Raw genomic sequence first — 21,365 nt, forward strand, 5'->3', positions numbered from 1 at the left:
AATTCAGAAGAACAGTGCCCATGGAAGTATCTGTAGAAGAGGCATGCAGCAGAAACAGTACGTCTCTGTTAGAGATGAATCATTAATTAACCTAACTGCCCTCTTCTGAATGGAATCAAGAAGCCTGAGAGAGGATTTAGGGGCACCACCCCAGTTGTGGGAACAATATTCCATGGCAGGGCGGATTTGCGATTTATACAGAGTGAGCAGCTGTTTGGAAGAAAAGTAACGTCGAGAGCGAAAGAGAAAACCAAGTTTTTTAGATGCAGAGGAAGCAATATTTGTAATGTGCTTGTGCCAAGAGAGATTAGAAGTCAGGGTAATCCCCAAAAGAGATATATCATTTTGCCTAGAAATCGGAGTGTCACTAAAGATAAGCATAGGAGCAGAAGAATCCTTTTTGCGAGATATAAGATAAGACTGAGTTTTAGAAGGGTTGAAATCAACTAAGTTGTCTTTGCCCCACTGGAGAATTACATGAAGATCGGCATTTAAGGAATTGGTAGCAGATTTTCGAGAAGTTGAAGCTGATTGAGCGAGGCAAGGTTTCAAAATGGAAAGTAGAGTGCAATGTGCTATCATCGGCAAAACTGTGGATAGGATTTCCAGTCAATGGAAGAAGGTCATTAATATACAAGAGGAAAAGAGTAGGGGAAAGAACTGAACCTTGGGGGACACCGGCATTAGTGGAGAAGTTAGAAGACAGAGAGCCATCTACCATCACTATCAGTGAGCGATCAGACAGAAAACTGGATAACCAATTACTAAAAACAGTTGGCAAACCATAAGATGGAAGCTTGTTTAGAAGACCTTTATGCCAAACACGATTGAAAGCCTTTGAGATGTCAAGAGCAACTACTTGAACCTTTCCCCGAACCTTTCCATTGAATTAGTCCAAAAATGGGTAACATAAGCAAGAATATCACCAGTGGATCGACACTGATGGAATCCATACTGGCGATCGTTGATTAGACGGAAGGTTTCTAGGTAGTTTAAGAGTTGGCGGTTAATTGATTTCTCCATTACTTTAGAAAGAGTAAAAGTAATTGCAATGGGACGATAATTGGATGGGAGGGATTTGTCACCCTTTTTAGGAATTGGCTGGATAGGAACAAATTTCCAAGCAGAAGGAAAAACACCTTTGGAATAAGAAAGTGAAAAAAGGTGGCAAAGGATAGGAGTAAGTTCAGGAGCACAGGTTTTGAGAACAAGTGGAGAAATACCATTGGGACCTGGAGCTTTCTTAGCATCAAGATTCGTCAAAATCCTTCTCTCATCCTTTGAACAGAAGACCACAGGCGGCATTGAATGAAGCATGTTGGGAATGGTGGGAGGTGTTTTACCAAGATCATTAATACATGAGTTGGAAGAAAAATGGGATGCTAGCAGGTCAGCTTTATCCTTGGCTGAAGTGACAACAGAACCATCTGGTTTAGACAGAGGTGAGAGCAGAGTTGGGCAAAAGTTGCGGCCAATAGCTTTGGCAAGAGACCAGAATGCTCGGCTACCGTTAGGGAAAGAAGCAAGTTTCTACTCTTATCCTGTTCAAAATCTAGTTTGAACTGATTAATAACTGATTTACAATCATTGCGAGCTTTGGTGTAGGCAGAAAATGAAACTGAAGAATTGGAAACAAGCCAATTACGATATGCAACACTCTTCTCTTGAAAAGCCTTGGCACATTTATTGGAAAACCAAGGTTTAGATAAAGAACAAGATTTTAAAGCGGAGGTGTGGGATAAAGGATTCCATTCCTACAAGGATAATTTCACTGACACGATCTGATCAAATGTTGACATCAGAAGTTTTGAAACAGTAATCCGATCAAGGAAAAGAAATCTCGCAGATCATCCCATTTTGCATTCTTGTAATGCCAAACAACAGGAGGTTGGGAATAGCCATGAGATAAAGGCTCCATTGGTTAGGATTGCCCTCGGCATTCTGGTAGGTAAATGAACCATCTGTGCAAGGTCATTAGTAATTGCAAAAGCCTCAGCATCTCGTCCAGCTGGGTCGGTGTGACTAGAAAATGGAAGCCAGCTGGAGTTGTGAACATTAAAATCACCAAGAAAAATTACCTCGCTGTTAGGAAAGTTGGACTGGAGAAAGTCAAGTTGCAAAGAGAGGAAGTCAAAGAGCTCCAAGTGATTAGTGGAGTTGAGAACGGTAGAGACAACAGACGAATTTGACACAATGAGGTAGAGAGATTTTAAGCCAGAGAAGATCAAAGAGAGGAGATTCCAAGTTGCCAAGTCTCTGACAAGGAATATCAGAATGGACATGTGCACAAGTACCACCTTTGAGGCAAAAGGAATCGTACAGCGAATAATTTGGGCATCTGAGATGAGCAGTAGTTGAATCAACCGATAACTGAGATTCTGTCAGAAAAAGTACATGGGGTTTGGCAGATTGCAAGTGAAAATGGACATCATTGAGATTAGAATTGAGACCACGTATATTTTTGAAATGAATTAGGAAGTGCTTGGGAGGTTTAGATCTTTTTGCAGATAAGCTTGCTCTATTAGTTTGACAATTCATGGTGTATTCAATAGTAAGAAAAAGTGGGTGGGACATGCTGTATGAAGTAATGAAATTTTTGGATATGGCATACACACAGTAAGAATATACCCAGATCCTTGACATAATGTGGCCTCGACAATGCTCCCCGCATTCACACTACTCAGACTCCCTCCAGTCACTATCTGGCAGAGTAGAGGTAGCAAGATTATACACTAGCTGATCCGGAAGCTTCCTAGAGAGTTACCAATAGGTTCGGTCCGGTGTTCTAACTAGCGGCCGGCCTGCGAACACTGTTTTAGAGCTGTATCCTTGAAATGTAAGGAATATTGGATCTCGCCACAATGTTCATCATAACCTCAAAAGTCATCAATCATACTGCATGATGGAAGAGATAGGGAAGAGTTGACCAGAACTTAGCTCTAGAGACTAAATGTGGGTTCCACCACTTCAAGCCTCCAATAAGCAAAGTGGTGGTATTTCACCGGTTGATGAGAGTCATCTACTACCTAGTACTGTCTGATAACATAGAGGGGCGGCAATCCTCCATGTGATGTGGGTGCCACACCTCGACCCCTGCTTACATTGGTTCACACCTGGGTGGTCACCCGCCATGTACTTGTGCATGGAGGTTATACCCAGGATTACTAACAGTCCCACCATCGTGAAGGTGCAAGCAGAGGATTTGGCTGTCACAGACCATCCGGACTTCGCCGAAATTGGGTCCACTTGACTAATCTGATTTGATTTTTAAGGGAGTGAGGATAATCTCTCTTTAAAAATCTGTTGGTTAGTGTAACAATTTCTAAGTGTAAGGTGGGTTCAGATGTGGAATATTTGTAAGCGTTGAAAAACTGGTTAAATATATTAGATCTCTTATACGTGAATGGATGATAACTTCAATAATGCAGGTACATCCCTGAATCGGTGGATTTACAGTAAATGCTAAATTGGATTTTTTGCATGTCACGTGTGAGAGTGAAATTTAAGAAATTCGGGACTTTTGTTTCTATCTGTTCCTCCTCCAGTGTAAAATGTAGTCATGTGTGAATATTATTGAATACCCATAGAATGTCCTGCATGGTGTTGTGATCTGTTATAACAAGTATATCGTCAATATATCTCCCATAGTAAGTAATGCAGGGGAGAAACAGTGTTAAATAAATGTCCTCGATATTGACAAGATAGATTTCTGCTATAAGACCGCTCAGGTTCAAACCCATCGGTAAACCGAAAATCTGTTTGTATATAGTCTCTTTAAATGCGAAATAGTTCGCTTCAAGAAGAAGCTTGATTAATTTAAAAATTTCTTTTTTGGCTAGTTTAGTGTGATTTATCACGATAGAATCTTTGTTTAACAGTTCCCAAACTACATCGAGAGCGTATTCCACATTTAAATTGGTGTACAAAGAGGTAGCATCTAATGAAAATAATTTATCATGAATGCCAAGCGTAATATCTTTAATACTATTAAATAAAGTGTCATAATTTTTTATGCCAAACCTAATCAACTGCCTAAACAGAAAATGAACCACAATTGGTTAAAATAAAATAAGCATTTCAAAGGAAAGATTTGAATCAACAAGGGCCATTCTTTCAACCTACCTCAGTTATCAACTCCTCGTTTCTATTGGCATATCCATAGAGCATAAGATGGACAAAGGAAAGAAGAAATTGAAGAGAAAGAGTTCAAATGGCAAGGCTCAGGATTGCCTAAAAATAAAATGCCACAACTAAAAAAAGGAGATGAGTATTAAACAAAATAAATAAACATGTGGAAGATTAACAGTTTTGGTAACCAACTGAATGGTTAGCACGTATATAAAGTTCACGCATAAAAATGCAATGTCCTCACAGAGATGTTAACTGATGAACAGTCCTTTTTAGTAGTGGGTTTTAAACTGACTTAACTTTATTTGAAGGGATGTGCAAGGCCATGCATATTTCGAACTTTTGACATTAGATTACATATTTAAGGGTGGAAGGTCCATGAAGCTAAAATCAGGCACCTTCTTCACTCAAAGAAGATAGCTGTTCAAGGTGTTTTAAGATCAAGTGAACAATTGGATAGGAATTTTTCTTGTGTGTATGTGTGTATTTAAGAATTACATTTCAAGTACTCATCATCAGAGTAGAATTTCTTATTACACTCTGATGAGGGTATATGATTCCTAATCCTCTCAGATTGACCCTTGAAACATTAACACATTAAGATTATAATCAGTTTGTTAAAACATAGTGGCAGATTAATTATTTCATTATAGCTACAATTAAAATACATTATGTATTTAAGAATGTATATTAACTAATACATCTTATTTAACATTTAGTTTGAGCACTCTCAGGTTCTCAGTAAGTTCCCAATGAAAATATTTTTTGAGATCGATGTCTCACATATCTATTTTTAAAAATATTAAAAGAAAAAGCACTAACGATTTTGTCTACATATTAATCTTGAATTATATAATGTTAATTTTTTGTAGGCTGCCCCACAATGACAGACTCACCTATACTGTTTTCTAAGGAATTGTAGTAAGCATTCACAACTGCAGCTCTTGCATGTTTCTTCCAACTATATAAAAAAAAAAAATTATTAGAATTAATTTTAGAAAAATTTAAATTAAACGTTACTAGTAAGTGCACTTTTTTCCAGAACACAGAGGGAACTGATGTACAGTGACATCCTAATTTACAAATGTGTTTCTCGGTTGCTTGTTAAATCAGGAGTGCTTTTTTCCCCATAGATACAATGATTACTAGGATGTGTGCCAAAAAAAATTTTTTTTTTGTCTTTGTTACAGTGTGATTAGCATTAAAATGACAAATCAGATAAGGAGGCTACTGGATTATGCATTCTTGATTTAATGCATACACTGCATTTTATTTTCTCAATATGGCACAGTGTTATATCATATCGAAAACAAAGTATAGTATATGCGATTGCATTGGTCCATTGGATATAACGCATCACTATCGATAATTTTGTTCAGGTTGCTGAAAAATTTAATAACTATTTTGCATATTCACTACCCTACTGTTAAAATCCAGACATCCCTCTGATGATAGTTCCCATGTCTTACCCAAGCACCATGTGACAGACAACCCCAAATGTGCTTCTTCAAGGAGACAGTAGTATGATTGTGAATGCAAGATGCCACAATAGACATAGTTAACAGACTTAAAGCATGGAATACTAATAGAATGCCACATAAACAATCAGAAGGGAAAAAATGCATATTTTGTATCAGGTGATACAAAAGCCTATAGTAGATATAAACTAGTCTGCAATCAAGTCACAAAGGATGTTAGGCAAGCTGATGCAGATTACAAGAATTCTTGGGAAAAGAAAGCACCAAAGACTTCTTTATTTATATTAACAGGTGAAGGAAGGAGTTGAATCACATTGGTCCACTTGATGCTGATGGTTGAATGGTTGATGATCCTGCTCAGGTTTTGACAAACTCAATAGATATTTTGCATCTACATTCACATGAGGAATTTTTTAGGGAAGGGGATGTCAGAAGTTTATCAAACTCTAGCAGAGAGCTAAATGTTTGTGACAACTGAGAAAAAGTGGAAGAGAAACTGCCAAAGCTAATCATAAAAAAAGGCACCAGGAATGGATTTAATCTATCCATCCTCTCTGGGCACCTTTATGTTTAGGAAGTAAGAAACCTTTAGACATAATTATTAGAGCATTAGCATTAGTAAAGGCAAGAAAGCAAGCTTATATAGCATCAGTCGAAAAAAAAAAAAAATTCTCATTTCACCCATCCACTCACTCCAAATCTTTGTCTAGTTCTGCCTTGAATCTATTTTCAAGGCAGTGCTCAATTTTCTAAGCAGTGCAGACAGGCTACCAGAGTAGGTCATGGGGTCTTGTCAATGATATACAGGAATTTTGCGAGCAGGGATAAGAAGGTAATTATCCCCTTGTACATGGCAATGGTCAGGCCACACCGTGAGTGCTGCATACAGGTCTGGAGGCCTCATTTTAGGAAGGAGCTGCTGGAAAGAGTACAAAGAAGGACAATGAGATTGATAAGGGGGGAAACAAAGATACCAAGAAAGGCTTAAGCCCTGCAAATTGCATCATTTTGTGACTAGGCACCTGTGAGGTGATCTGATTGAGGTGCATAAAGCCCTGAATGATTTGAGCAAGCTCAATGCTGATGGGATTCTTCCTCTTGCTCATTTACACACCCAAAGGGGCATAAATTCAAATTAAGGAAAGACAGTTGTAGAATAGATGTGTGGAAATTTGCCTTTAGCCAGTGAGTGGTTGACTGGTGGAACAAACTTTCATCTGTCGTTATGGAAGTTGATAGCTTTAAATAAATATTAGGGGAGGTTTAATCTGACCAATTTTATTGGATACTATGATGTGATCACAAAGGAACTGGATACAAAAAGTAATTTTGATATCATATACTTGGATTTTAGAAAGGCTTTTGATATTGATGAACATGGACAACTACTATACAAATTGGAGTAGTATAGCATGAAGGGCAAGTTGCTGCTATGGATAAAAGGATGGCTGTGTGGGAGAAGACAGAGAATGGTAATCAATGTACACTGCTCTTCATGTTATTAGTGGGATTCCCCAGGGTTCTTCACTGGGACCATTGTTGTTTTGTATATTTATCAATGATATTGATGAAGGTATATCAGGTTTAATATCCAAGTTTGCAGATGATACAATGGTTGGCAACATTATTAATGACAGTAGTAGTAGTAGAGGCATGTGATGCAAGAAAGCAAGCATATGAGCTTACGTAGCATCAGCCAAAAAAAAAAAAAAAATTTCACACATCCATTCTATCTGAAAGTTTGAGTTCCAGTTCCTCCTTGAATTTATTTAAGCTATCAACTTCCACAATGACAGATGAAAGTTTGTTCTGGCAATGAACTATCCACTGGCTAAAATCAAATTTCTGCACATATATTCTACAACTGTTTTTCCTCAATTTGAATTTATGACCTCTCAGGCTTGTAATATGAGCAAGCGGAAGAATCCCATCAGAATTCAGCGTGCTCAACCCATTTAAGACCTTATACACCTCAATCAGATCACCTCGCAAATGCCTAGTCTCTAGCTGCTGCAATTTGCAGAACTTAAGCCTTTCTTGGTAAGAATACCCCTTAGTTCCCCTCACCAATCTTGTTGCCCTTCCCTGTACACACTCAAGCAACTCTACATCCTTCTTAAAATGAGCCCTCCAGACCTGTATGCAGTACTGATATCAAGTATCAAGTAATGATAGTATACTACTGCAATCACATCTGGAAAAGTTGAGCAGATGGGCTGAGAGGTGGCAACTGAAGTTTAACACAGACATGCAAAGTACTGCACATGGGTAGCAGTAATCCCAGAGTAATCTACCAACTGTACGGTACTACACTCAGGGTTGTGGAGAAAGAAAAAGACCTGGGGGTAATTGTGCAGTCAGATATGAAGTAATCAGAGCAGGTCACGGTTTTGTCAATGATATATAGGAATTTTGCTAGCAGGGATAAGAAGGTGATTATCCAATTGTATAAGGCAATGGTCAGGCCGCACCTTGAGTACTGCATACAGGTCTGGAGGCCTCATTTTAGGAAGGATGTAGATGCTGGAACAAGTACAGAGGAGTGCAACAAGATTGGTGAATGGAAAAAAAGGGTTTCTCTTACCAAGAAAGGCTTAAGTTCTGCAAATTGCAGTATCTGGAGCCTAGGCACCTATAAAGTGATCTGACTGAGGTGTATAAGGGCTTGAATGGTTTGAGCAAGCTCAATGCTGATGGGATTCTTCCTCTTGCTTAGATTACACCTGAGTGGGCATAAATTTAAACTAAGGAAAGGCAGTTGTAGAACAGATGTGTGGAAATGTGCCTTTAGCCAGCGGGTGGTTGATTGCTGGAATAAGCTTCCATCTGTATTTGTGAAAGTTTGCCTTTAGCCAGCGGGTTGGTGGAACAGACTTCCATCCCTTGTTGTGGAAGTTGATAGCCTAAATAAATTTATGGCTCAGCTGGACAGATATTTCAAATGAACGGAGGGGTGAAATGGGAGTGGTTTTTTTGGCTGATGCTGCATAAGCTTGCTTTCTTGCATCATATGCCTCTACTAATGCTAAGTTGACAGCTTAAATTAATTCAAGGCTGCTGGACAAACTTTTGGAGTGAATGGATGGGTGAAATGAGAGAGGATTTTTTTTTTTTTTTTTGCTGATGCTGAAAGAAAGCTTATAAGCCTTCTTTCTTGCATCATATGCCTCTGCTAATGATAAGCTTGTCTAACCAATCTGGATATTATGACGCAGTAACAAAGGAACTGGATCCAAAAAATAATTTTGACATCTACTTGGATTTCAGAAAAGCCTTTGATACTGTTGCATATAAAGGACTGCTGTACAAATTGGAGCAGTGGTATTAAGGGCAAGTTACTGCTTTGAATAAAGGGATAGTTGAGTGGGAGAAGACAAAGAGAAGTTATTAATGGGCACTACTCTTTATGAACCAATATTATTATTGCTCTTTATGAACCAATATTAGTGGAGTCACCCAAAGTTCAGTGCTATGCCCATTGTTATTTTCTATACTTATTAATGACTGGATGAAGGTATAATGTCTAAGTCTGCAGATAATACCAAGGTTGGCATGTAGTTAATGATAGTAATCTGGGTATGCTACTGCAACAAGATCTATAAAAATTAGGTAGATGGGCTGAGAAATAGCAGTTGAGGTTTAACATTGATAAATACAAGGCACTGCATACGGATATCAGTAATCCCTTACCAACTGTGTGGTATTACACTGAGTAGCATAAAATAAAAAAGAACACGCGGTTTACAGTGCATGTTAGATATGAATTTTTCTGATCAGTGCAGATAATCTGCAAGAGCAGCTCATGAGGTTTTGTGAACGATATACAGTAACTTTGCTAGCAGAGATGAGGTGATTATACCATTGTACAAGGCAATGATTGGGTCACATCTTGAGTACTGCACACAAGTCTGGAGGTGTCATTTTAGAAAGGCTATAGTTCTGCTGAAATGTATACAGAGAAAGACAACGAGATTTGTGAATGGAATGAAAGGGTGGGCATTACCTAGAAATGCTTTAGTTCTGCAAATTGCAGTGTCTGGAGACCAGGCCCCTGCAAGGTAATTTAATTCAGGTGTTTAAGGCTTGAGTTAATGGATTGAGCAAGCTCAATGCTGGTGGCATTCTTCCTCTTGTTCAGAGTTCACACTTGAGGAGAAATAAATTCAAACTGCAAAAGGATGGTGTTAGGATAGATATGCAGAGGTTTCCTTCAGCCAGCAAATGGTTGATTGTTAGAACAAACTTCCATCTGCTATTGTGAAAGTGGGTAGTTTGAATAATTAGGGGAATTATTCTGCTAATTCTGACCAATCTGGCTAGCTATTATGACAGACTAACAAAGGAGCTGGATGCAAAAAATAATTTTTATGTTATATATCTACATTTCTTTAAAGCTTTTGATACTTTTCCACACAAACTGTGAAAATGAGAGCAGTGAAAATTGGAAATTTAGAGGCAAGTTATTGGTACTGATAAAGGAATGATTAAGTGGCAAGGGGAAGAAGAGAGTTATTACTAATGAACTCTGCTCTTCTTGGACAAATGTTATTTGTCCATCATCATCATTCAGTGGAAAACTGTTTTCTGTATTAGCAATATTGAAGAATGCATATTATATTTAATGTTTAAGTCTGCTGATGATACAAAAGTTGGAAAGGTGGTTTGGTTAATGACAGGAATCAAGGCAGGCTAATGTAACAAGACTTTGGGGGGAAAAGCAGGTAGGCTGAAAAGTGGCAATTGAGAATTAACTGGATGGCACTGCCTTAGATTTTGTGTTTCTTAACTAACAGCATAACCCCTCCTCACTTCCTATCTTGTCTGTCCTTTCTGTATGCATTGTACTCCCCAAATTCCAATTCTGCATTCCTTGTATCTGTGTGACGCATCGTCTCTGATATTCCGATAATAACGGCCTTTGATGTCTTCACCAGCACTTCAAATTCATCAACTATACTCCTAGCACTGGTGTGCATGCAAGTATACACGTACCTATTCTCACTCTTAGTTACCCTAACACAGCCCATATATTTACTTATTTCATGATGACTCCCAGCAGTTCTTGAAATCTCCAGCAACTTGCTTTCTGGCTGTTGCTCATTCCAACAGAAGCAGTGTAAGAATCACTTCTGCCTCTGCCTACTGTTAATCTGTTAGTCTTTGAATCCCCCCAAGCTAGCAGTTTTCCAACCCACCTAACAATGATCTGATAGCATCAGCAAATATTCTTGCAGCCTTTCTATTTAAGTGTATCCCATCCCTGTAGAAGCAGTTTCTCCTGTTAACAAGCACAAACCATGATGAGAAAAAACTAACCCCATGTGCCTTGCACAGTCTCTCTCCAGGGCTGAATTTATTAACAAGGGTCTCCTCGTATACTCCCTCCTATTGTGTCTGAGTAGAATTGCAGAAACTCTCAAATTTAACCTCAACTCTTGACTTTTTTTTTTTTTTTTCAATGCTGACCTGTGCTTGTTAAGTAAGTGCAGATGATATACATGAATTTTTTCCATCAGGATAAACACACCTGGAAGCCTCATTTTGGGAAGGATGTGGATCTGTTGGAACAGTTGCATAAAAGATAAACAAAATTAGTCAAGTCATCAGAAGGGTGCTTGTACCAAGAAAGACTTAATTCTGTAAATTGCATTCTTACTGCATATATCCCAACTTTTAACAAGCTTTTGATAAGATAATTGAAGCAGGAGAAAAACAGGAGATATTTTGGAAAAAACAGGCAGATAACAGGAGCTTTTCACAAAAGCAGCAATTCTTACAATTACAGCCAGGAAGGTTTTCTGGAAAAAGCAGGAGTTTTCTAAATTTGCACTGTATTAGAAATTAAATTTCACTAAAAACATACACATTTTATATTAAAATAAAGTCTAACCTGTATGCTCTAATTAAGGTGCCACCTAACCATTAGAATATGCTTTCAAACTTTAGCTTACCAAGGATTTTTCTGTCTGTAGATTTGTTTGAAGTCTATCAGCTATCAATCGATAATGATTTTTTTCAAGAAAGATACTGTTGCAGACTTTTTCCTCTTCAGAAATGTTGACTGAAATTTTGCTTATAGCAATTGCACTGCTGCCTAGATTTGGATGTCAAGAGCATTTCCCAAAGCTTCACCAGAAAGAGAAAATCTGAACTCAGTTTTTTTCCCATCTGGCTAAATATTCTCTCTCACTGTCACTGCTATGAGAAGTTTTAACAACTTCTCGTAGCAGTGAAATAAAATGTCAACCATTTTATTTCAAACTTCCTTTTTTGCATGTGAGCTCCCCAACCATAAACATAAATTCTATCTTCTTCTGTTATTAAAAAAGAACCGATAGTGCAAAATGTTGATTTTTTTTCATCTTTCAGAATATTGAAAAAGGACTGATAATTTTTTTTTTTTTTTTTTTTGCAAACTCAATTAATTTCAACTTGGTTCAAAAAACTTATTTTTTATATAGCACTATTATTTGATGGTAGTCCAAATATAATTATATTTAAGTTAAAGTTAAATAATATTTAACTTAACACTTCAAAAACTTGATTGGCAACTAACTATTAATGAATTCCATTAACATTAGCAAAGGAATATGATGCAAGAAAGCAAGCTTATATAGCATCAATCAAAAAAATCCATCTCATTTCACCCATCCACTCACTCCAATTGTTTGTCTAGTTCTGCCTTGAATCTATTTAAAGCTATCAACTTCTACAATGATAGATGGAAGTTTGTTCCAGCAATCAACCACCCACTGGCTAAAGGCAAACTTCTTCACATTTATCCTACAACTGTCTTTCCTCAATTTGAATTTATACTCGCTCAGGAGATTATTCTGAGCAAGAGGAAGAATCCCATCAGCACAGAGCATGCTCAAACCATTCAAGGCTTTATACACCTCAATCACATCACTCGCAGGTGCCCTAGTCTCCAGACACTGTAATTTGTAAAACTTAAGCCTTTCTTCATAAGAGCAACCCTTTGTTCCATTCACTAATCTTGCTGCCCTTCTCTGTACTCGTTCCAGCAGCTCTACATCCTTCTTAAAATGAGGCCTTCAAACCTGTACACAGTACTCAAGGTGGCCTGACCATTGCCTTATACAAGGGGATAATCACCTCCTTATCCTTGCTTGCAAAATTCCTGAATATCATTGAAAAGACACCATGAGCTACTCTTGCAGACCATCTGCACTGCTGAGAAAACTTCATATCTGCCTGCACAATTACCCCCAGGTCCTTTTCATTCTCTACCACTGTCAGTGTAGTACCATAGAGTTGATACGTTGCTCTGGGGTTACTGCTTCCCATATGCAATACTTTACATTTGTCAATGTTAAACTTCAGTTGCCACCTCTCAACCCATCTGCTCAACTTTTCTAGATCCTGTTGCAGCAGTGTACTGTAATTAGTGTCATTAACACACTGCCAACCTTCATATCACCTGCAAACTTGGACATTAAGACTGATATGCCATCATTAATAAGTACAGAAAACAACAATGGACCCAACACTGAACCCTGGAGAATACCACTAATAACATTAGTCCACAAAGAGCAGTGTCCATTGATTACCACTCTCTGTCTTCTCCCACTGAACTATCCCTTTATCCATAGCAGCAATTTGTCTCCAATGCCACACAGCTCCAATTTGTGCAGCAGTCTTCCATGTGCAACAGTATTAGAAGCCTTTCTAAGATACAAATATATGATATCAAAATTATTCCCTGCATCTGGTTCCTTTCTGACCACATCATATCCAACCAAATTGGTCAGACAAGGCTTCCCCTTAACAAACCCATGCTGTGTCCGAGCTATAACTAAAGTCGTGTCTAGATGATCCTGTAATGCCTCTTTATCCACAGCCTCCATTAATCTCCCTGGAACAGAAGTTAAACTAACAGGTCTGTAATTACTTGTGCCGCCTTTTGTGAATTAGGGTCACATTTTCACATCTCCAGTCCATGGGTACCATTCCTGAGCCCAAGGAAGCACTCATAATTAAGGGTTTGCTTACTTCCTTTGCTGCCTCCTTTAATATAACTGGGTAGATCCCATCCACCCCAGGTGCCTTTCTTATGTTTATCTTCAACAATTTCTCCTCTGCTTTGCTCTCAGTTATTACAAAATCATCTAGCTCACTGCCAGAGTTTATTTCACTTCTGGCATTCCCCTCCCTGAATAACTCATCATGCATAAATGTAGATTCAAAATACTCATTTAGTTTGTTAGCTAACTGAGCAGGATCATCATCAATATCAAGTGGACCAATCTAGTTCATCCCCTTCCTTCTAGAGTTTACATAAGTAAAGAATTCTTTGCAGTTTTTCTTTGCATCCTTTGCCAAAGATTTCTCATAATCCGCCTTTGCCTGCCTAACCTCCTTTGTGACTTGGTTACAGACCAGCTTATGTGTATCCCATGCATTTTTCTTCTCTGACATCCATTTAGGCCTAAACCTTGAACAATATTTCTTAGTTGGTATGAAAAGCCTAGTAGCTTCCAAGATTAATTCTTTGAATGCTTCCCATTTTGAATTTGCTGTTGGTAACATCATCAGTTGGTTACACCGTACAGAATTTAAATACTGTCTCAGACCACCGTAGTCTCCTTTACGAAAGCAAAAACTCTTCCCTTTACCCCTGATGGTAGTTACCTCTTTGATTAAATCCCACTTCAGCACACTGTCATCACTGCCACCTACTAGTGGTTCCTTTATCTGCAGATTCTTAATGCATGAAGAATCACTACTGACATTTGGAACCAGTAGACTTTTGATTGCCATAAAGAAACTTGTTTTGGCCTTAGAAATTCACAACTGAAAGTTATCTGACTTCCAAACTACGTTCACAATTTATCAAATTTATTCAAACTATTTGAAGTTGTAACACTTCATTAGATTGTATGAGCACACAAATCACCTCAGTGGCACAATGTTGGTAGAACTGCACTAATGCTTTTTTATTTAAAATGTTGCTGAAGTTGAGCAAAAGTCTGTATGATTAAGCTTTTGAGTTGGTAAATCTACAGACTCAATGGCATCACGAGTTTTTGTTTGTAAATCAGGAGGTTACTGTAAGAGGTTTAAGTTAAGAAAAAAATCAACACAATAAACAATTATTATGTTACCCAGTAGAAAGTTGTTAGGTAATACTTACTCTCCTTTCTCATTAGGTTTCCGAAGTTGACTGAAAGCATAATCTGTAGACCACTTTCGGATGTGTTGGATGTTAATGAAGTAACTTTCATTACTGATTGTTAGCTGTGTACAGGAAAATAATTATTATTACACAATAATTCACAACTTCCTGGTAAACAAAGAAACAATGCTAATATGATGAATATATATCTCAAAACTTACATTTTCATATAAAGACATAATTTTTGCATTCTCCAATAACTCTTCAGGATAACCAATGTAAGGCTTAATAGCAGCAGCCTGCAATAGAGAAAAAAAAAAAAAAACTAATTTATTATCATTAGTACTTATTATGAGTATAGTTAACTATAAAATATCTTTTTTCCTATCTAAATAAAATATGATTTCAATAAATAATCTGCTAATCCTTGAACCTTAATTACTTTAGCATTAAAAAATACATAACTAAGAAATTCTCTCATGGAGAAAATATTTCCTATTGTTTGAGAAAATAAACAATTAAAATTGTTTTAATTGAGATTGTTTCTATTAAAAGAAACAATCTGTAAATTTCACTACCTGGAAACTGGGCACCTGCATGGAGATCTGATTGAATTGATCCAATTCAAGTCTTTCATATTAAAATTTTAATATGGAAAGACCTTGATTTGAAAACTATATACATTTCCACATTAAATTCTGAGCACAATGCCACTTTTGTCCCTTCAGTGACAGAATCTGACTTTTGGCTTCAAGGCTTGGGCATATATTCACCATTATCCACAAGTTGACCTAACAAATTAATCTAAATTGCTAACATTGTTTTAATATAAATAGCACTGCCAAAAAAGATAAATCTGCTCTTATTTAAAACACAAAGCACCATTATGATAGCTATTTTGAGAAGTGATCTATCATCAGACTGTCGGTGGCCTCCATGGAAGATTTATGTCAACTAGTTAATAATCATGCCTATGTGAGCAGGTGGATAACTTATTTCTAATCTGAGTATAAGACTATGCCTTGAAGGTCAAAAATTAGTACATGAGTTCAGACACCAAGACATGTCTTGTTTCTGAAAAACACAAGTGTGCCCATGACAGAATGAGTGCAGAAATACATATAATCTTCAAATTATTTCAATGTCTGCATTGAAATATAACCCAGCAAATATTTATTACTTGGAAAGATCTTCAAAGTTCCAAAGCAATCTGAGTTTGACAAAATTCTGAAACAAACAGACTGATGGCATAAAAGGAATTACCGTAAAAATATGAAAATTGCAAAATCAAAGCACATAACTGCTTGTAGTGAAAACACCTTTTCTAGAAGAATCTATACATGGAAACAAAGTTGAAGAGTGGGCCTGGCATTATTGCTCTTTCATTATCTTTCATTTTTGCTGCTAGAGTTTCATACTCCTACTAGTTGGTTTTTGTTCTGTACCTCATCATTTGAAAAACAATTCCATCCTTTATTGTCTTTTCATTCATTTGAGAAAGACACGTACATCACTGTCCATGAAGCCAGTGTTTACATATGCAGGTTTACATCTGGCTTCATGAATTTGTTTTAAAACTTTTTTTTAAGTTTCTTCTCAATGAACTGATAATTTGAAGAGTATATATTCTTGGCAAAATGGCTGTATGAATGGGAAGGGCCTGCTGATTTCCATTTTCATCCCAGTTGTTGATTATGCAAAGCTGAATCTTTTAAATGAACTATATAAAAAAATAAGTTTAAACTTAAACTAAAATTAAGAGTGGGCTGTATGCAAAGGAATAATGTGAGGAGGGATTCATTTCATAAGTAATGCAGAGAGTGCATATGCACTCAGTATAATAGTGCAGTCCTTTGAATGTTCATTCAAAGTAAGACTTTGAATGAACAGTATTGTATATTTATTTTTGTTTTCATCAGCAAACTGTCAAAAAATATTTCAAAGCATTTAATAAAATGTTACAACACAAAGCACTTCATACTAACATTTCATTATTTTATTAACACCAGATCAGGTAGCATGTGATGATCAACATTTCTTCAAAAAATTGAAAGTTTCATTGGCAAGAATGTAATCAATATCAGAAGGCTCCAGGTAAAACTGTGGGGGAAGAGAGTCAACTACCTCCCATCCAGCCTTTTCCACAAGATCACTTATAACACCAACCTTGTGGTGACATCATGATGTCATGCAGGATCATAATACCTGAGAGTCCTAAAAGTCACAAATATATCAGGTGAATTTTGGTAAAAATTTCTTGTCACAAATTTTTAAGAAGATTTTTGCAGTACAACCTTCCCTTCACATACTCTTTCAGTTATCACCCCATTCATGTTGTATACCAACATCATCACCTTAATTGTTGATGGAGATATTTCTTTTGAATTAGGAGAAGCAGAATGTTTCTACTCCATGGATTGTGTTTTCAATTCTTGTTCAAAATTCCATATTCATATTTCATCAATAGCAATCAACTGTACCATTTCCGCAAACTTCTCATGAGGCACTGTACATCTCAATTGTATTCTTGGAGCAAAGTTTCAATGCTGATGAATAAATGCTAATCATCACATGATATCTAACCCAAGGAAGTACTCTTCCTCCATCATGTGATATCTGACCCATCTATTTGTCTCTTTAACATTTTTTTAATTATAACATAAAATGTCCTTAAACTAGATTGAGCAGATATAATTTAAGAAATTTAATTTTTGTGTTGATATATTAATTTTCAGGCTAAAGCTGATCAGTTATCTCCATCTGACAGTGTTCCAAAGATTCTCAATTAATTAATTGATAAATAAATTTGAAACTCACATTTTTTAAGAAAATAAGCATCAGAAACTAATTTCGAAAGGGGGTTACAAAAAAAGAACTAAGCTACTGAAACACATGTACAGTACATTTTTTTTAAAAATTATTACTAACTAGGCTAAACAGAACCATTAGTACATGTAACTGACAACCGGTAACTTGCACAACTAACAGAAAAAACTCAAAAAGTTTTTTATCCCAATATTATTTTAAGGAAAGACAAAAAGTATTAAATGACTGATCAAGTATTATTACTAACTTATCAGAATACTGGTGTAGGGTATCACTTCCTCTCAATGTAACCAGATGAAATTTGAATAAAAAAGAAAATATAATAACGAACCAATGTCATTGAAATAAAATAATGAATTAATATTGTTTTAAGAAAAATGCAAAAAAAAAAAAAGAATCTGCCTTTACCTTGTCTTTTGCTTTCTGCCTTGTTTTTTCATCCATCCAGTCTATCTCCTCTAATATTTTTGTAAATTCTTTCCGAATATATGAAACCATTTTCATAGCCTTAAAAAAAACCATGGATTACAAATAGACAGAATGTAAGAGATTTTATACATACTTTCTTATAAATTTAATAAGATAAAGTTATACTTAATTACATTATAGTGATCCTATATGTCTGTTACAACTTTAAGGTCTCTTAAATGACTGATAAATTGCTATAATACAGTAATAACAAAAGGTGGGAGTCCTAAAATTAACCATGCACATTAGCACTAATGCTACCAAACAATTCTAGTTAACATAATAAAGATGTGCCTACAAGAGGTAAAATGTAATCTCTCTTTCTCAGTTAAAGTCTGTAGAACTACCGTTAACAAACTGGTGTCAGTCAGTGCACAGAAACAAAGAAAGAAACTGGAGCACATAGTTCCAGTTCATCATAAACATCAGTAATCTCATACACATAACTTGATTATTAAAAATTTAACTAGCATTCTGTTTCATAAAATTTTCCACCTGTTATTAGTATTAAACATGGCCTTTATTCACTGCTAATAACATCTTGAAATCTTATAGGTATTGTCACTTGCCTGCTACACATAAAACAGTTTATTATGAAAATCTCCAGTCAGCTCTTGATCTGGTCCCAAAAAAGGATGTTTTGATATTCATGAGTGATTTTAATGCAAAAGTAGGCAAGATAGTTTCTTCTAGTCTGGAATGTGGTAGGTTTCGCCTTGGCACTAGAAATGAACGGGGTGAAAGTTTAATTGAATTTTGTCATCTGAACAGTCTTGTCATAATATGTAACACCTGCTTCCAGCAGCACCCGAGAAGGCCCTACACATGGAAATCTTCTGATCGTAAAACAAGGAATCAGATTGATTATATCCTTATACAGCAAAGGTGGCATTCCAGTGTAATCACAGCAAAAACACTTCCTGGAGCAGACTGTGGCAGTGATCATCAACTACTCCACATCGTTCTCAAGCTGAAGTTGAAAAAGATCATGAATAAGGTTTTCCCTAGATGACTGGATGTAGAAAATATTCCAAACGATTATATGCTTGAAACGGGCAATTGTTTTCAAGCTCTATTAGAACTAGATGACGATATACTGCCTGAGGAAATGTGGGAAAATACAAAAAGCATTATTAAGGATTCAGCAAACAGACACATTAGAGAAAGGTCAAAGATCAGGAAGCCTTGGATTACAGATGTCACTTAAGTTTATTGAACAGAGAACTGCAAAAGCTCAGGGTGTACTAGGAAATGAAGAGTATCAGGAACTAAGCAAAGTCATCAAGCACTGTTTAAGCCAGGAAAAACAAGATTATGTCAATCGAAAGTGTAAAGAAATCGAATACCACAACAAACGAAACAACACTAAAAAGATGTGTGATGTAATTAAATCCTTAAGACAAAAGTTCCAACCAAAACTTAATGTAATTAAGGACTCCAAAGGGGAAATTTTAACAGAGGAGAACACAATCAAAAGAGGGTGGAAATAACACTGTGAGCAGCTCTTCCGAGAACCTGCTGGTACTAATGATCTGCCAACCCCTTTTCAAGAGTGTGATCATGAACCAGTTCCACTGAAGGAAGAAGTCGAAAAAGCCATCAGAGAACTAATGTGTGGCAAGTCACTTGGAATTGATGAAATCCCAGCGGAATTGATTAAAGCTACAGGTGTGAAGGGCACAGAGTTTTTTCATAAAATGATTGTAAAAATTTGGGAAACAGGACAGTGGCCATCAGATTGGAAGAAATCAATTTTCATCCCCTCACCAAAAAAAGAGATCTGAAAATTTGCTCAAATTACAGGACTATTAGCCTAATTTCTCATGCCAGCAAGATTCTTCTTAAAATCATATTGAACAGAATCTCAAGAAAACTTGAAGAAGAAATGCCAGAAGCGGAAGCAGGCTTCAGAAGGGGTAGAGGAATCAGAGATCAGATCTTAAGTCTACAACTGATTATTGAAAAATGCAAAGAATTCAATGTTCCAGTTGTTTTGTGTTTTATAGATTATGCAAAAGCATTTGATTGGGTTCAACATGAGAAACTATGGGATACGATGACTAATATGGGTTTCCTGATCCACATAATTCAGCTGATTAAGCTACTGTACCAGGAACAGGAAGGAACTGTGAGAATGAACATAGGAAACAGACTTTTTCACAATAGGCAACGGCATCAGGCAGGGCTGTATTTTCTCACCTCACCTTTTTAATCTTTATGCCAAAGATATCATGTGTGAAGCTTTGGCTGATTTACAGACAGGCATCAAAATTGGAGGACTGAAGATAAACAACCTTCGTTATGCAGGTGATACTGTGCTAATTTGTAATTCTAATGATCATCTTAAAGAAACTCTGAGGAGAGTATGTCAAGCAAGGAAGAAAAAAGGATTGTTTCTGAATGTGTGTAAAACTAAAATTATGATGATTGGCGATAATCTCGATTCCAGTAAAGTGAAGGTTAATGGGCAAGATATCAAAGAAGTTGATTATTTAGGGTCAAGAATAAATAAAAATAGTGAATGCTCAAACAATGTAAAGAGACGACAGGCAAAACATTGGTCACTGATCTGACAAAATTATGGAGAGATCATGACCTGCCCCTAAAGATAAAACTGAGAATCATTGATTCATTAATTTTTCCAGTTGCCACTTATGGATGTGAAGGATGGAATCTGAAAAAAGTTGACAGGAAGAAAATTGAAGCATTTGAAATGTGGTGTTACAAGAGAATACTGCATATTTCATACTTGGATCGAAGAACAAATGAATGGGTATTGAATAAAACTGGCAGGCCTAAAATTCTTCTTCATAGCATCAACAAAAGAAAACTCAAATTTTTTGGTCATATAGTAAGAAGGGAAAACTTTCTGTTAAAGAATATAATGGAAGGAAAAAACGAGGGGAAGAGGTGCAGAAGAAGACTACAACTAGGTGGAAGGATGGGATCAGTGAACTTCTGGGCATGACACTTTGCAATGCTGCTCATATAGCACACGCTGGATACAGTTGGAGGAATTTTTTGGTGGCCACAACAGCTCAGGGAACTATGTGACTGGAAGAAGAAGACAACCAAAACACTCTTTTGCTGTGCATTTCCCTTGTGGCACAACAGCGGTGCCACAAGGGAAATGTTCAAAAATGTCTGCAAAATCATTAATGATATATTAGCATTAGCATTGGTAGAGACACGTGATGCAAGAAAGCAAGCTTATGCTTATACATCATCAGCCAAAAAAAAAAAAAAAAAAAAAGCCTTTCCATTTTATTGATCCATTTGTTCCAAATGTTTGTCTAGTTCTGCCTTGAATTTATTTAAGCTATCAACTT

At 36.6% G+C, this 21,365-nt stretch overlaps 1 protein-coding gene across 1 annotated transcript in view; it reads right to left on the bottom strand.

Annotated features, from left to right (window-relative positions):
* LOC150085193 (neprilysin-2-like) overlaps window positions 1-21,365 on the bottom strand; it is a 209,852-nt gene that overhangs the window by 31,942 nt on the left and 156,545 nt on the right. Inside the window, exons 11-14 of the mRNA XM_090373920.1 lie at window positions 17,977-18,075; window positions 14,964-15,041; window positions 14,761-14,864; window positions 5,025-5,089 (exon numbers count right to left, since the gene is read on the bottom strand). Of these exons, the coding sequence (XP_090230046.1) occupies window positions 5,025-5,089; window positions 14,761-14,864; window positions 14,964-15,041; window positions 17,977-18,075 (346 nt within the window). The remainder of the gene's footprint in view (window positions 1-5,024; window positions 5,090-14,760; window positions 14,865-14,963; window positions 15,042-17,976; window positions 18,076-21,365) is intronic.

This window comes from Mastigoproctus giganteus, chromosome 5 (genome assembly GCF_048544385.1).
Source record: "Mastigoproctus giganteus isolate SK-2022 chromosome 5, ASM4854438v1, whole genome shotgun sequence".
Lineage (NCBI taxonomy): Eukaryota > Metazoa > Arthropoda > Arachnida > Uropygi > Thelyphonidae > Mastigoproctus > Mastigoproctus giganteus.